General features: G+C 39.7%; 1 protein-coding gene across 3 annotated transcripts in view; it reads right to left on the reverse strand.

Moving 5' to 3' along the window:
* The window catches only part of ARHGAP10 (Rho GTPase activating protein 10), a 327,186-nt gene that overhangs the window by 143,057 nt on the left and 165,831 nt on the right, over positions 1-18,298 (reverse strand). For all 3 annotated transcript variants that reach the window (XM_060298805.2, XM_070045536.1, XM_030878175.3), the window contains 2 exons: positions 17,132-17,177; positions 15,211-15,276 (listed from right to left, as the gene is read on the reverse strand). In XM_060298805.2, coding sequence (XP_060154788.1) covers positions 15,211-15,276; positions 17,132-17,177 — 112 coding nt within the window. The remainder of the gene's footprint in view (positions 1-15,210; positions 15,277-17,131; positions 17,178-18,298) is intronic.

The following is an 18,298-nucleotide window of genomic DNA, read 5'->3' on the forward strand; positions in this document are numbered from 1 at the left end:
AATTGTGACTGGCCTCAATTCATAGATTTATTTCTAAAGAAGCAACTCACATTTACTGAGCACTCAATATACGCCAATGTCCCAAGCCTCCCTGTTTAATTCTCACAACGACCCTACGAAAAAGTTGCTACCATTATCCCGAATTACACATGATCAAATCAAGACAGAGAGGTTAACCAGCTCACTTGCATGGCTGCAGAGCGAAGAAGTGGAGAAAGAGATTCTGAACAAGGCTGACTTCTGAGTCCCTGTTCTCCAGCTGATGCTAAGAGTGCCGAGAGAGCCTTACAATAAAATGCCCACGGACCTCATCCAAATGGGAGCCGAACACACAAAGCCTCGCACACCTACTCAGGAGCAAGAAGATTTAACCATCTGTCTGTATTAATTTCACTCAACCATTCATTTGGAGGCTAATAGCTTTAGACACTTCTTTGCTCTTAAAACAAATAAGATTACTAATTGAGAAAATTAAAAATCAGTCCCGAATCGCCTGGAGTTAGTATTTCAGCTCCGCATTTGCATTTCTGCAGACACCACAAGACTCTTCACCTCCCTACCGTGGAAGCCTGTCCTCTGTATCCACCCACACACATCTCACACCCATTCTGATTCAAAAAGAGACAGCGAGCGAGAAGGTCTAGTTTACTTGCTGTAAATTTTCTGGGGACAGCTGTTCTTTATTTTCTTCATTTTGCACATAATTGGCCCTTGGCAGTTGAAGATTAATGTGCAAACGTAGTAAAATATGTTGAAGTCCATTTTGGGCATCTTCCCTCCCACAAAGATTAATACTGAAACTATACATTATCATCTTCTACCGTCCTGAGGCCCCATACAATTCCAGAAGTGCTCTGGAATCAGAAAAACCCTCAAGCCAACTTGAGAACGATTTTCCAAAGACCTAAAACTTTGCTTTCCAAAGAAAGAGAAATTCACTTTTACATGCGACAATTCAGACTGTCACATCTTAGATGTGGCTTCCTACTTCTATCCCATGAGTTCACAGCTTGTTACAAAGCTGAATTTGATAACTGACAGCTTGCCTAGACCGACATTTTAATGCCATGCTCTAGAAATTAAAGTGAATATTCAAATTATCCACATATGGAAGAATTTTTTAAGAGAAATTCATAAACAGAAGTGGCACACAAATATAGTTTTAAATCATGACGACTATTTAAAGAACTTTTTAAGCAAAAGAGCCTTACTTTGTTTTTGCACATTTTACAACATATGCACCTGAAAAACGCTGTGTCACCCAGTTCCAAACAAAAGACCAGGTATTGGGCATGGGAGGCAGCTCCTTAAGTTGTTTACTTAAGGAAATTATTCTCCAAGCTCTGAAACCTTGCGATTTTTTCATATGTAACATGATGCATCTTTCTATCTATGTCTAAAATATTACCCATAATTCAGAAAGATGCTGACAAATTCATGGAGTGAAAACCAATCCTGCAAGTTATTTGAAAGCACTAATTCCAATCACATACAGAAGAATAAATTCTTTCACTAATCTTCCAATAATATTACAAACTGTTGGAACACATAATACTGCCAATGTGGCATTTTCAGCAGATCTCTGAATACTCGAGCAAAAAGCAATTGCTTATTGAGTGCTTACTACGTGTGCAAGACATTGTACTTAGAAATGTGAAGAGGCAAAGGATAAATAAGACATTTTCTCTACTCCAAGGGAAAAGCAAAGTTCCAGAAACAAAATAAATATGTGAGACACAGTTAACGATACCAGGCAACAGAAGTGCCAAATGAAGAACGTGTACATCTCGGGATTAAAACAATCCAGGGGAAGGATGGAAAGAGGAAATAAAGAGATACATTTATGAGTAGTAAAATCTACGATCATCAAAATTAGCTCTTTTGACCTTCACAGACGTGGGTGGGAGTAGACAGTGAGAATGAACTTCCTAGTTCCAGTCTTTTAGAAACTAAGGGTCTGAAAGGTTAACAAAGTTTTACCAAACTACAACTTTCCAGAATGCCTCCCTTACTGCACCACTTTGGAACGTAAACCTACAAATCCTTGTCACCCACAGAAAGGTAAACCTTCCACAGAGGGACCTGAGTGCCCCCTCTCTCCCACACACCTCTCCAGCCCCTCCTCCAGTCTCACCCAATGACTCTCAGGTCCCAGGTGCAGCACATCCTTTCAAACCCCTCCACTTCAACACCCACTCTTTGCCCTGCCAAGACTCCTTGCGCCTGACACCCTGCAAATGCGCACCTAGAACGGTTCCCCCTCGTACTTTAGAAGGAAGCCCGACTGCTGGGTCCTCAAGGAAGCCTAGAGTCAGTAGTATTTCAGAGGCCCAGGAGGGGCAAAGGAAAAGACTGGACCCATCATCATCTTCCAGGGGTGCAGGCGCCTGGAAAGGCAGACCCCATCGTGACAGCGCCATGGATCAGACACAAACAATGGCCGAGAGGGTGTGTAAACTGCTTGAGAATACTGGCCTCTTTTCCCACAGAGGGAGAAACTACCACAGGGCATCAGTAACTAGGCATCATGCAGAGATGGTAGGTAGGAGGGCTAGAAGCAAAGCGGTGAGATGAGTGAACACTTCTGAATTTGCCTTGGATTAACCTACAAGCATCTAGCTTTGAACCATCCTTGACTTCTGATGCACTGCAACGTGGCCACTTCGAGACATTTTGTGATTACTTCTCTTAACCTCACTTTTTAGGGTGGAGGCTGTACCCTACATCAACTATGCTCTCTCTTGTAATCCCAGAAGTTACATGGATCCAGGACCTGGAGCCTTCATAAACTCTACTTTCTCAGGAAAGCTTCTTCTATCCCCTAAAAAGTACACGATGAGAAAACTCCCGTCTCCACCTGTCTGTTCTTACTGGACCTCTCACTGTCTACCGCAGAAGCCCGGCCACCAATGATTTTGATTCAGCAAAGATGACTGAGCCCAGGAATCTGCATTTTCAAGAAGCACCCTGGTGATCCTAATATATTTCATCAGGTCTGCCAGGGACCCATGAGTTTCCCTGATATCCTTTGTTTCCCAAACTAAAACTTGAAGGTGAAATTCCTTGCAGAACTGTGATTCTCTGTGTACAACCAACTGCTCCAGATGACTACATCTTCCTCTGCTCAATCACTTGGACGTATCCGTGCTGCCCGACGCCAGTGCCAAATCGATCATCCTCAAACAGTTACCTCCCCTATGGAATACTCCAACCTAGGCAGAATTCTGAGTCATTCCACCTATGGCTACTAATACTGGTTTTTATATTTACCTTTCTAATAAGCCTGCTACTCTGCTATCCACTACGCTCTAGTACTTACCCCAGGTCCTTGCCAATTAAATGCAAATACCTGAGTACTTCTTTACCTCTGTTTCTTCATGCTTCCTTTCCATCTGGCTTGCTTCTGTTTCCACATCTTTGCTGACGTCCCTCTAAATGCTAAAATATACTTTTCTACTACTTTAAAGCCAAAGAAGGCTGTTCCTAAACACAGTCCTCAATTAAGATCAAGTACTCAGGGCTTCCCTGGTGGCGCAGTGGTTGAGAGTCCGCCTGCCAATGCAGAGGACGCGGGTTCGTGCCCAGGTCTGGGAAGATGCCACATGTCGCGGAGCGGCTGGGCCCGTGAGCCATGGCTGCTGAGCCTGCGCGTCCGGAGCCTGTGCTCTGCAACGGGAGAGGCCACAACAGTGAGAGGCCCACGTACCGCAAAAAAAAAAAAAAAAAAAAAAAAAGATCAAGTACTCAGCAATCCATCAAAATGCATTCAAATTCCCCTGATCCATGCAAAATTGTAACACTTTTATTTTCGTACCTGTTGTACTTAAATTACAAATATCTATATTTTGTCTACCATTCATGGATCAAGCATTATATGTAACCAGCCTTTAATATGTATCTCAATGGCCTAGAGCAAGGCTATTTATCAATACACCACGTGAATGCTCAATAAATACTGGCCGACTGGCTTCAGATGAGAGCTAGGGTTTAACTGTGATAAGTCACCTGTTACTGAGGGAAGGAAAAGAACACTGTGCTATTTTCTTGGGAAGTTTTCTTTTTTGTTTGTCTGGGTTTAGGTTGGGTTATTTTTAAAAAGAAGTTGAAAGTTCCCCATGTAACAGGACTCTACAAAGATAACAACTGTGTATTCCATTGCTCCAACACACAAGAACATTAGGACAGTGGTGCCTGAACTTTACCATGTATCAGCATCACCTCAGGAGCACTGAAAATGCCAACTTCCTATTTCACACCTGACAGCAATGACATCAGACTGACTGGGTGTGAGAGCCAGGCAGCAGTGTGGTTTGAAGATCCCAGGTGATTCCACTGCACAGCAATGTTTGAGAACAGCTGCTTTAGGAAGTCCTTCAGCTTGGAAATCATAAGCAATACTTTCCCAGTGGTAGTCAGACTGCCTGGATCCATTAAGAGCTGGTTCACATCATTGACAAACACTCGGTAAATGGATGAAAGATCAGTTGATTTGACTCCCAAATGTGCCTTAACTTCATGAACAAACAACTCTATGGAAAAGCAGAGTATGATCTGTTATCTGACGCTGATACTGTAGTGAAACGGGGTTTGCTTTGATGCCAAAAGTACAGTAAATGCTAACAGTCCCATTTGGCCAATACAGATGATATTATATATGTGTCATATATTATATATGCTATCTATATTAGTATGTGAATACTCTAAAAGTGTTACCTTTTCTTAGGGTACTGAAGACTATAGTAAATTTTAGACATCTGTCTGATGCTTTGCAAATATTTAACTGATGTCACAAACAAAGTAGATAAAAACGCCACATGCTATTTTTAAAAGAACATGGTAGGGCTTTCCTGGTGGCACGGTGGTTAAGAATCCGCCTGCCAATGCAGGGGACACGGGTTCAAGCCCTGGTCCAGGAAGATCCCACATGCCGCGGAGCAACTAAGCCCATGCGCCACAACTACTGAGCCTGCGCTCTAGAGCCCGTGAGCCACAAGTACTGAAGCCCGCACACCTAGAGCCCGTGCTCCGCAACAAGAGAAGCCACCACAGTGAGAAGCCTACGCACCACAATGAAGAGTGGCCCCCGCTCGCAGCCTAGGTTGGAGTATTCCATAGGGGAGGTAACTGATTGAGGATGATCGATTTGGCACTGGGGTCGGGCAGCACGGATACGTCCAAGTGATTGAGCAGAGGAAGATGTAGTCATCTGGAGCGGTTGGTTGCTGCCCCGCTCGCAGCAACCAGAGAAAGCCCATGCACAACAACAAAGACCCAACTCAGGCAAAAATAATTTATTTATTTATAAAAAAATAAATAAAAATAAAAGAACATGATAGGTAAAAGGTACACTAACTGCTTTAACCAAAACATACGAAATGGTAGTTTTCAGACAATGATAGTCATGTTTAAAACACTGAAAAAAGTGATTAGAAATAATTCTTCAATCAGATATCATTAAATGCCTTTGGACACAGGCACGTGACACACACACAGTGGTCATTAATGTTATCCACCAAATATTCCTGGCTGTGTACTTTCCAGGCTCCTGGTAGGGTTGTGCTATGCAGACCCACTGGGTTTGAGTGGGGCCATGTGGCCATTTCTGACCACTGAACTGTGAGCAAATGACTCACTTCAAGGCCAGAGCACTCACTTGTTGGTCCAAAGCCCTCCAGGCAAGGCAACCAGGAACCTGGAAGCCCAGATATCAGTGATGGGCAAAGCCCTCCTACCAATGTCTGAGTGAGAAATACGTCTTGTTGTCTTAAGCCACAGAGAATTTCAGGTTTCCTGTTACAGGAACATAAACTAGCTTTATCCTGACTGATGAAAAGAAGTGATGCAGGGGCACCTTCAAGATGGCAGAGGAGGAACACAAAGAGAACACCTTCTGTCCCACAGATACACCAGAAATACATCTACATGTGGAACAACTACAGAACACCTACTGAACGCTGGCAGAAGACCTCAGACCTCCCAAAAGGTAAGAAACTCCCCACGTACCTGGGTAAGGCAAAAAAAAAGAGAAAAAACAGAGACAAAAGAATAGGGATGGGACCTCCACCTCTGGGAGGGAGCTGTGAAGGAGGAAAGGTCTCCACACGCTAGGAAGCCCCTTCGCGGGCGGAGACTGCGGGTGGCGGAGGGGGAAGCTTCGGAGCCGCGGAGGAGAGCACAGCAACAGGGGTGCGGAGGGCAAAGCGGAGAGATTCCTGCACAGAGGATCGGTGCCGACCGGCACTCACCAGCCCGAGAGGCTTGTCTGCTCCCCCGCCTGGGTAGGCGGGGCTGGGAGCTGAGGCTCGGGCTTCAGACGTCAGACCCCAGGGAGAGGACTGGGGTTGGCTGCGTGAACATAGCCTGAAGGGGGCTAGTGCGCCACGGCTAGCCGGGAGGGAGTGCGGGAAAAGTCTGGACCTGCCTAAGAGGCAAGAGACCATTGTTCCGCAGTGCACGAGGAGAGGGGATTCCTTCCCTGCTTGCCCACAGAAGGCAGAGCACCACCTAAACAAGCTTCAGAGATAGGCGCAAGCCACAGCTATCAGCTCAGACACCAGAGACGGGCATGAAACACTAATGCTGCTGCTGCAGCCACCAAAACTCCTGTGTGCAAGCGCAGGTCTCTATCCACACCTCCCAGCACCCGGAGCCTGTGCAGCCCATCACTGCCGGGGTCCCAGGATCCAGGGACAACTTCCCCAGGAGAACACACGGTACACCTCAGGCTACTGCAAAATCACACCCGCCTATGCCGCCACAAGCTCGCCAGCATTCCAACCATAGCTACCATACCCTTCCCTCCCCGCGGCCCGAGTGAGCAAGAGCCCCCTAATCAGCCACTGATTTAACCCCATCCTGTCTGGGCAGGAACAGATGTCTCAGGGCGACCTACATGCACAGGTGGAGCCAAAACCAAACCTGTGGGGAGGGTGGGAGGGAGGGAGACGCAACAGGGAAGACATATGGGAACATAGGTTTATGTATGACTGATTCACTTTGTTATAAAGCAGAAACTAACACACCATTGTAAAGCAATTATACCCCAATAAAGATGTTAAAAAAAAAAAAATAAAAAAAAAAATAAAAAAAAAAAAAAAAAAAAAAAAAAAAAAAAAAAGAATGAAAAAAAAAAAAAAAAAAAAAAAAAAAAAAAAAAAAAAAAAAAAAAAAAAAAAAAAAAAAAAACCAAACCTGAACCCCGGGAGCTGTGTGAACAAAGAACAGAAAGGGAAATCTCTCCCAGCAGCCTCAGGAGCAGCGGATTAAATCTCCACAATCAACTTAATGTACCCTGCTTCTGTGGAATACCTGAATAGACAATGAAACATACCAAAATTGAGGCGGTGGACTTTGTGGGCAACTGTCTGCAACTGACTTGTTTCTGATTTTTATGTTTCTCTTAGTATAGTTTTTAGCACGTGTTATCATTCGTGGATTTGTTTACTGGTTTGGTTGCTCTCTTCTTTTTTATTATTATTATTACTTTCTTATTTTTTTATTTTAATAATTTTACTTTTAAAAAATATTTATTTATTATTCTTTTCTTTTTTTCTTTTTCTCCCTTTTCTTCTGAGCTGTGTGGCTGACAGGGTCTTGGTGCTCCGGCCTGGTGTCAGGCCTGAGCCTCTGAGGTGGGAGAGCAGAATTCAGGACACTGGACCACCAGAGACCTCCTGGCCACACATAATATCAATTGGCGAAGGCTCTCCCAGAGATCTCTGTCTCAATGCTAAGATCCGGCTCCACCCAACGGACAGCAAACTCCAGTGCTGGACACCCCATGCAAAACAACTAGCAAGACTGGAACACACCACCACCCATTAGCATAGAGGCTGCCTAAAAGCATAATAAATTCACAGACACCCTAAAAGAATAGGAATGGGACCTCCACCTCTGCCCACCAGAAAGACAACCCTGCCCACCAGAAAGACAAGATTGAGCCCCACCCACCAGAACACAGGTACTAGCCCCCTCTACAGGGAAGCCTACACAACTCACTGAACCAGCCTTACCCACTGGGGGCAGACATCAAAAACAACGGGAACTACGAACCTGCAGCCTGCAAAAAGGAGACCCCAAACACAGTAAGATAAGAAAAATGAGAAGACAGAAAAACACACTGCAGATGAAGGAGCAAGGTAAAAACCCACCATACCAAAGAAATGAAGAGGAAACAGTCTACCTAAAAAAGAATTCAGAGTAATGACAGTAAAGATATCCAAAATCTTGGAAATAGAATAGAGAAAATACAAGAAACGTTTAACAAGGACCGAGAAGAAATAAAGAGCAAACAAGCAATGATGAACAACACTATAAATGAAATTAAAAATTCTCTAGAAGGAATCAATAGCAGAATAACTAAGGCAGAAGAACGAATAAGTGATTGGAAGATAAAATAGTGGAAATAACTACTGCAGAGCAGAATAAAGAAAAAAGAATGAAAAGAATTGATGTCAGTCTCAGAGACCTCTGGGACAACATTAAATGCACCAACATTCAAATGATAGGGGTCGCAGAAGAAGAAGAGAAAAAGAAAGGGTCTGAGAAAATATTTGAAGAAATTATAGTCAAAAACTTCCCTAATATGGGAAAGGAAATAGTCAATCAAGGGCAGGAAACACAGAGAGTCCCACACAGGATAAATCCAAGGAGAAACACACCAAGACACATATTAATCAAACTGTCAAAAATTAAATACAAAGAAAAAATATTAAAAGCAGCAAGGGAAAAGCAACAAATAACATGTAAGGAAATCCCCATAAGGTTAACAGCTGATCTTTCAGCAGAATCTCTGCAAGATCTCTGCAAAAGGAAGTGGCAGGACATATTTAAAGTGATGAAAGGGAAAAACCAACAACCAAGATTACTCTACACAGCAAGGATACCATTCAGACTTCACGGAGAAATTAAAACCTTTAGAGACAACCAAAAGTTAAGAAAATTCAGCAACACCAAACCAGCTTTACAACAAATGCCAAAGGAACTTCTCTAGGCAGGGAACACAAGAGAAGGAAAACACATTCAAAACAAACCCAAAACAATTAAGAAAATGGTAATAGGAACATACATATTGATAATTACCTTAAATGTAAATGGATTAAATGATCCAACCAAAAGACACAGACTGGCTGAATGGATACAAAAACAAGACCCATATATCAGCTGTCTACAAGAGACCCACTTCAGACCTAGGGATACATACAGACTGAAAGTGAGGGAATGGAAAAAGATATTCAATGAAAATGCATATCAAAAGAAAGCTGAGGTAGCAATTCGAATATCAGACAAAAGAGACTTTAAAATAAGGACTGTCACAAGAGACAAAGAACGATACTGCATAATTGATCAAATGATCAAACTAAGAAGAAGATATAACAATTGTAAATATTTATGCACCCAACACAGGAGCACCTCAATACCTAAGGCAAATGCTAATAGCCATAAAATGGGAAACTGACAGTAACACAACAATAGTAGGGGACTTTAACACCCCACTTTCACCAATGGACACATCATCCAAAATGTAAATAAGTAAGGAAACACAAGCTTTAAATGACACATTAAACAAGATGGACTTAATTGATATTTATAGGACATTCCATCCAAAAACAACAGAATACACCTTCTTCTCAAATGCTCATGGAACATTCTCCAGGACAGATCATATCTTGGGTCACAAATCAAGCCTTGGTAAATTTAAGAAAATTGAAATTGTATCAAGTATCTTTTCTGACCACAACACTATGAGACTAGATATTACAGGAAAAACTCTGCAAAAAATACATATACCTGGAGGCTAAACAATACACTACTAAATAACCAAGAGAACACTGAAGAAATCAAAGAGGAAATCAAAAAATACCTAGAAACAAATGACAAAAACATGATGATCCGAAACTTATGGAATGCAGCAAAAGCAGTTCTAAGATGGAAGTTTATAGCAATACAATCCAACCTCAAGAAACAAGAAAAATCTCAAATAACCTAACCTTACACCTAAAGCAACTAGAGAAAGAAGAAAAAAAAACCCAAAGTTAGCAGGAGGAAGGAAATCATAAAGATCTGATCAGAAATAAATGAAAAAGAAAGGAAGGAAACAATAGCAAAGATCAATAAAACTAAAAGCTGGTTGTTTGAGAAGATAAACAAAACAGATAACCCATTAGCCAGACTCATCAAGAAAAAAAGGGAAAAGACTCAAACCAACAGAATTAGAAGTGAAAAAGGAGAAGTAACAACGGACACTGCAGAAATACAAAGGATCATGAGAGATTACTACAAGCAACTCTATGCCAATAAAATGGACAACCTGGAAGAAATGGACAAATTCTTAGATAAGTACAACCTTCTGAGACTGAACCAGGAAGAAATAGAAAATGTAAACAGACCAATCACAAGCACTGAAATTGAAACTGTGATTAAAAATCATCCTACAAACAAAAGCCCAGGACCAGATGGCTTCACAGGTGAATTATTTCAAATATTTAGAGAAGAGCTAACACCTATCCTTCTCCAACTCTTCCAAAATATAGCAGAGGGAGGAACACTCCCAAACTCATTCTACAAGGCCACTATCACCCTGATACCAACCCCAGACAAAGATGTCACAAAGAAAGAAAACTACAGGCCAATATCACTGATAAACATAGATGCAAAAATCCTCAACAAAATACTAGCAAACAGAATCCAACAGCACATTAAAAGGATCATAAACCAGGATCAAGTGGGGTTTATCTCAGGAATGCAAGGATTTTTCAATATATGCAAATCAATCAATGTGATACACCATATTAACAAATTGAAGGATAAAAACCATATGATAATCTCAATAGATGCAGAAAAAACTTTTGACAAAATTCAACACCCATTTATGATAAAAAAAAAACTCTCCAGGAAGTAGGCATAGAGGGAACCTGCCTCAACATAATAAAGGCCATCTATGACAAACACACAGCCAACATCCTTCTCAATGGTGAAAAACTGAAAACATTTCCTCTAAGATCAGGAACAAGGTAAGGTTGCTCACTCTCACCATTATTACTCAACATAGTTTTGGAAATTTTAGCCACATCAGTCAGAGAAGAAAAAGAAATAAAAGGAATTCAAATCGGAGAAGAAGTAAAACTGTCACTGTTTGCAGATGACATGATACTATACATAGAGAATCCTAAAGATACTACCAGAAAACTACTAGAGCTAATCAATGAATTTGGTAAAGTAGCAGGATACAAAATTAATGCACAGAAATCTCTTGTATTCCTATACACTAATGATGAAAAATCTGAAAGAGAAATTAACGAAACACTCCCATTTACCATTGCGACAAAAAGAATAAAATACCTAGGAATAAACCTACCTAAGGAGACAAAAGATTTGTATGCAGAAAACTGTAAGACTCTGAAGAAAGAAATTAAAGATGATACAAACAGATGGAGAGATATACCATGTTTTTGGATTGGAAGAATCAACATTGAGGAAATGACTATATTACCCAAAGCAATCTACAGATTCAATGCAATCCTTATCAAATTACCAATGGCAGTTTTCACAGAACTAGAACAAAAAAGTTCACAATCTGTATCAAAACACAAAAGACCCCGAACAGCCAAAGCAATCTTGAGAAAGAAAAACAGAGCTGAAGGAATCAGGCTCCCTGACTTCAGACTATACTACAAAGCTACAATAAACAAGACAGTATGGTACTGGCACAAAAACAGAAATATGGATCAATGGAACAGGACAGAAAGCCCAGAGATAAACCCATGCACATATGGTAACATTATCTTTGATAAAAGAGGCAAGAATATACAGTGGAGAGAAGACAGCCTCTTCAATAAGTGGTGCTCGGATATCGGGACAGCTACATGTAAAAGAATGTAATTAGAACACTTCCTAACACCATATACAAAAATAAGCTCAAAATGGATTAAAGACGTAAATGTAAGGCCAAGACTCTATAAAACTCCTAGACGAAAACATAGGAAGAACACTCTATGACATAAATCACAGCAAGATTCTTTCTGACCCACCCCCATAGAAATGCAAATAAAAACAAAAATAAACAAATAGGACCTAATGAAACTTAAAAGCTTTTGCACAGCAAAGGAAACCATAAACAAGACAAAAAGACAATCCTTAGAATGGGAGAAATTATTTGCAAATGAAGAAACTGACAAAGGATTAATCTCCAAAATATACAAGCAGCTCATGCAGCTCAATATCAAAAAAACAAACAACCCAATTCAAAAATGGGCAGAAGACCTAAATAGACATTTCTCTAAAGAAGATATACAGATTGCCAACAAACACATGAAAGGATCCTCAACATCGCTAATCATTAGAGAAAGTAAATCAAACTACAATGAGGTATCACCTCACACTGGTAAGAATGGCCACCATCAAAAAACCTACAAACAATAAATGCTGGAGAGGGTGTGAAGAAAAGGCAACCCTCCTGCACTGTTAGTGAGAATGTAAATTGATACAGCCACTATGGAGAACAGTATGGAAGTTCCTTAAAAAACTAAAAATAGAGCTACCATACAACCCAACAATCCCACTACTAGGCATATACCCTGAGAAAACCGTAATTCAAAAAGAGTCATGTACCAAAATGTTCATTGCAGCTCTATTTACAATAGCCAGGACATGGAAGCAACCTAAGTGTCCATCAACAGATGAATGGATAAAGAAGATGTGGCACATATAGACAATGGAATATTACTCAGCCATAAAAAGAAACGAAATTGAGTTATTTGTAGGTGAGGTGGATGGACCTAGAGTCTGTCATACACAGAAGTAAGTCAGAAAGAGAAAAACAAATACCATATGCTAACACATGTATATGGAATCTAAAAAACAAAAAGTAAAGGATGGTTGTGAAGGGCCTAGGGGCAGGACAGGAATGGGGATGCAGATGTAGAAAATGGACTTGGGGACATGGGGAGGGGGAAGGGTAAGCTGTGACAAAGTGAGAGAGTGGCATGGACATATATACACTACCAAATGTAAAATAGATAGCTAGTGGGAGGCAGCCACATAGCACAGGCAGATCAGCTCGGTGCTTTGTGACCACCTGGAGGGGTGGGATAGGGAGGGTGGGAGGGAGATGCAAGAGGGAGGGGATATGGAGATATATATATACTTACAGCTTATTCACTTTGTTATACAGCAGAAACTAACACAGCATTGTAAAGCATTTATACTCCAATAAAGATGTTAAAAAAAAAAAAAAAGTTATGCAACAACATCTGTACCATGTAAAAAAAAAAAAAAAAAAAATCAACAGCCATGATAGGTGATGTGGGGAAAATCATTAAGAGCAATAGTCCCTGAGAGCACTTTTAAATTTAGGATAAAAGGCTCAGAGATTCCACACGGTTCCTCATCATGTTCAATAACATGAACTGACAGTTGAGTCTTTTAACTCTATTTTTTGTCTATTACGCCATTAAAAGCAAAAGGCTTTAGTAATGGAAGACTTTTAGGAACAAAAGATTTGAAAAGAAAAACATATGCTTTTTTGTCTTTTATTTTAAATGGGGAAAATCTAACTTAAAAATCTGTAGACTCATTCTTCTGTAAAGAAAATCCAACAATTAACATATTTATAATAAAAATGCGTTCAATACATGCAGATTCTACTATACATATTCCATTCAATGTACAGAACACTCCATACAACTACACAGACCAATCCGAAAGCATTCTAGAGAGATTTTTTTATCTGGTCAGGTAGAAGCAAGTATGTATAAATTATATCCTTTTGGGAAAGAATTTTATTTACCAAAATAATAAGCATGCAAGTGATACAATGAAGGCTCCCTAGAAGCTCAGGAAAAGGAGAAACATGAATGATGAAGTAAGAGATATGAAAATCACAGCATCCCAATTTTGGAAATTTCTGAAGCACTAGGAAAAAGAGGAAATTTGTCAGCTCAACCTCAGTGCAGGTTGAAATGAATGAAATTCTGTCATAGCCTGAATTGCCACTGTTAGAGAGAATGGGAGAAAAGCTTTCTGTGGCTTGGGTTTTTATTATCGATGGGCAAATACCCAAATCATACAACAGCTCGTATTCATCTGTTAGCCAGCGCTCTCATTTCACAGGTGGCAGTCCTGGCTTTATAACAAAGACCTTGTTTTGACAGAAAACGTGAGTGCAATGCTTCATCCCACTAAGTCATCCAAAGTAGGACTGGGATATACAACGTATGAGAGTGAATTAAATATTCAATTTATCCATACTTCACTAGACTCTAAACAAAGAGAAATCCACCCTCCAGAAAGAGCCTGTTTTGCAAAGTTCAATATTTAGTTTCTCCAAAGTCTGCTGGAATGGCTGCAGAGCGCCAGGACCCTGCTTTTCCTTAGGAACTCTAAACAAGAGACCTTCGAGCTTTTAGTCAGGGGACCAAAATGGGGAGGGATTATCTTTCCTGAAGTTTAAAATGGAAACAACCTAAATATGACCAACAGGTGGATGAATAAGCAAAGTGCAGTATATCCATAGAATTATATACTACCTAGCGATAAAAAGAAATGAGCTAGGGCTACACCCAACAAGATGAATCTCAGAAGCTAAACAAAGAGGCCAGACTCAAAAGACAATGTACTGCATAATTCCATTCATATAAAATGCTTACAAAAAAAAGAACTAAAGTGATGAAAAGCAGCTCAGTAGCTGCCAGGGTCAAGGAAGGAGTGGAGACTGACTGCAAAGGGGCACAAAGGAATTCTGGGGGGAGAGAGGAATCTTCTATGATTGTGGTGGTAGTTACACAACTATACATATTTGTCAAAACTCATCAATTTGTACAGTTAAAATCAATGGATTTTACTCTAAGTAAATGATATCTTAACGACGCCGATTTTTAAACTGGAAGCCAACAAGACAATGGAAGATGGAAATATCTCACTAGTGCGTGAACAAGAAGCGATTAAGACTGGTTGTCCGACATTGTTGATTCTTCTACTGATTCTCATTTTAGCCCTGACTTTGTTTCAATGCAAGGGAGAAACATGTAAATAAAAAGGAAAACCCCACCCTGGCAGAGTAAATGAACAACTGAATCTCTGATGCATAGAATGTGCATTTTGCTTTAATATATTTCATTCTACAAAACTTAACCATGCAGTAAGCATTTGAAATGACCCTTAGATTTTACATACCTATAGCCTCTCATGAGTAAAATGATTCAATCATGTTACCTCGTGTTTCAACTGCACTGATGCATTTTCTAAGAATTGTGAATCCCATCTTATCCAACTGTGCACCTAAAAGAAACAGTCATAAAATATTAAAGGCACAATTAGTTACTCACAATCTCTTCCTTACAAAAATAGGAGAAAATTATTTAAATCCAATATAATTTTTATTTCACTCTTTAAAAAATGAAAGCTAAAGGCCACGCATTCCCTGTTTAAATAATGTAAATGAGAATTTCATATACTAAGAGGAGCATTTACTGGAATTTCAAGACATTTATTACCAACATATATAAATAAACTTGTAATTTAAACTAGGTTTTCAGTTAATAAATAGTATTTTAAATAGTGGAAAAGAAAGTGACACAAATCTTTAGGGGAAGCTATCTAGAAATAGCATTTTGCCCAAATTCCAGCAACAGCTCAGGTTTCTTTTTTAATTATATATATGAATGAAAGTTCTTAAATTTCTTGACAAGCTGGAAAACACAAATTTTTTTTTTTTTAACCTGGGGAAAAATTTTTTTAATATTTTTAAAAAATGGTATTTGAGCCATGAGCTTGAAAATTTTTTTCATATTTTATACCATGCCCTAAGCATTTAATATTTTATTTTCATAATGAATTTAAAATAGATGATTCGTGTAGCAAAAATAGATTTTGAAAATATAATTTTATATTGTTTTCTAATATGGATACTTAACCATGATTAGGCTGACCTATTTGAATACCCTAATAAAAGGCAATTCTTGTTTCAAAAATGCAATCAGGGAAAGTGAATGCTTTATTCTGTATTTAGAACTCAGGAGCAGGAATACTAAATAACTGTTCTCAGAGGGGATAGCATGAACAAGTCATGAAAATAAACTTTGCAGATTTAAAACTGAGCTCGGACAGCATTTTAAGGAGGAAAATTGGGCAGTGCTTTACTTTTTTCCGGATCCACTATTCACAACATTTATATAAAATGCAAGTGTTTCTTTCTGCTTAGCAAAACTACTTCTCCAAAACAAGGCATGTTTTCATTTTTCTATAAAAACAAGAAAAGAAAGGAAAAAGAAAAGGAAAGAGGGGAAAAGAGAAAGAGGGAAGAGAAAGAAAAGCAAAAGAAAGGACAAAGGGGAAGAAGAGGTACTTCAGTGACTGACAACCTTCCACGGCACCAGGTCCAGTGGCAGGCTAAGTGATATGCACATCATGATCATTTCAAAATCATGGGTATTTAACAATGTTTCCAAACTTTGGACATCTGACAAATGTAGCTTCATTCCTCCAAAGATATTAAAAGTAGATTCATAAAGAATCCAACAAATTTGATCACATTTTCACTTTATCTCAGTACAAATCAAGAGTACAGAGCTAGGGAGTACTTCCTTTTCCTCTAGTGCATACAGTGCAAGTGAAAATTATTGTCTTAGAATACCTGAACGTGTTTGGTTGTTGTTTATTTTATTTTCTAAGGTGCAATGCTATACTATTTGTACAGCCCATACTCAAGAGACTTTAAGGATAAAGGATATTAAGGGTGGAGGTGAGAAGGGTTGAGAACAGGGGAGCTGGTAAACAGTTCCTATCCACGGGAGTTTACAACTTAGGAAGCTGACAGATGCGTAACTGAAACTCTTATGTATTCATTTGTGGCTATAAAAACAAATACCAAAGTGAATTACAGAGAAAGTTTTTTTCGGTTTTGTATAGGAAGACTGGAAAGAAAAACGCTCAGAGATGGGAAAGATCAAGGAGGGTTACAGCTGTCCAGGAAAATTTGAGGAGGTCCTCAATGAATAAGACATCTACTACATAGAGGACTAACACAGACAGGGTACAGAGAGTAAGCACCCAGCAACAGTTTGACATCAGTAATAAAAACAAAATAACTCATGAGAAAGGGAGACAACAGTCATTTTTATAAATTAGCACTTACTTCCTTCTGGTCTTGGGATGATGGCTCTATTAAAACTAGGGAACAGCTAATAAAAGAGAAAAGGGGGAAACAATATTTTTAGCAAATCAATAAAAGTGATTCTAGAAGGCACACCTAGGGACTGTACAAAAAATACACTGACATCGGTTAATCACCTATCATGCAAAGGTAGGTAACAAAAAAGAGCACTCTGGGTCTCCTTTGTCTCTCCCTGAGATATTGCCAAAGTAGCAAAATTAAGATGAAGGGGCCAGGACTGAAAGTTCATGTAAATTTGAAATGCTCAAATGAACGGCTGCATTCTAATCAGTAAGCTCATTTTTTTCATCACTATTTCTAAAATCTGCTGTTTACTTAAGAAACACATGACTGCTGCCCATAATTTTAATAACCACATCTGAAATATCAAGGTGATGATCCCAGGCTGCCTCTGAGAATTCTAGTGCTGTCCCGTTATTTGCAAGGCCCATACAACACCTGGAACAAATACACAGTGCCTTAAGTGTCCCCTTGTAAACACATAGCTGAATATTTATTTTCTTTCTACATACTTGCCTTTGTCTGTATATCTTGAATTAATTACTTAGCTTTTTCACTCTAAAGGAGAGCGTATACATCTTCAAGGTTACACTGCCTTTGGGAATAGGCTTATTTCTTCATGACTTAGTCATGGGATCATTTTGCTATGCCAATAGGCAAACTCACTTTCCAAAGAACTTCTTGAATCTCCGGGGGGACAAGTCCCAGTCACTGCCTTGCCTGTACTAGAGACGATTCGGATAACCTGTTTTGGATCTCAGCAACTGTCAATGCTGGAAGTACTCCCGACTCCCAGCTAAAATTTTCAAGGACAAATTAAGAGTAAATAGAAATAAAACCAAGGAGGCTAAATGCAGATCAAGTATAAGAAAATGATACACAATTCCAATCACTGCCTTTTTCCTCCAAGAATGATACCTTCTCCTATACAGGATTTATTTTTAAAAGATGTAATTTGGGCTTCCGTTTCTCAAACACCACATCAATACTGCCACACGCGGTGCTGCCCAGCCTCTTTGCCTTATTTCCTGCACTCTCAGGGTGCTCCACTACCATCAGATAACAATATATTTTGCCCGTTTCAAAAGCTCTATCCTGATACCTCTCTTTTTACTATACATGACCCCT

Source organism: Globicephala melas, chromosome 5 (genome assembly GCF_963455315.2).
Source record: "Globicephala melas chromosome 5, mGloMel1.2, whole genome shotgun sequence".
NCBI lineage: Eukaryota > Metazoa > Chordata > Mammalia > Artiodactyla > Delphinidae > Globicephala > Globicephala melas.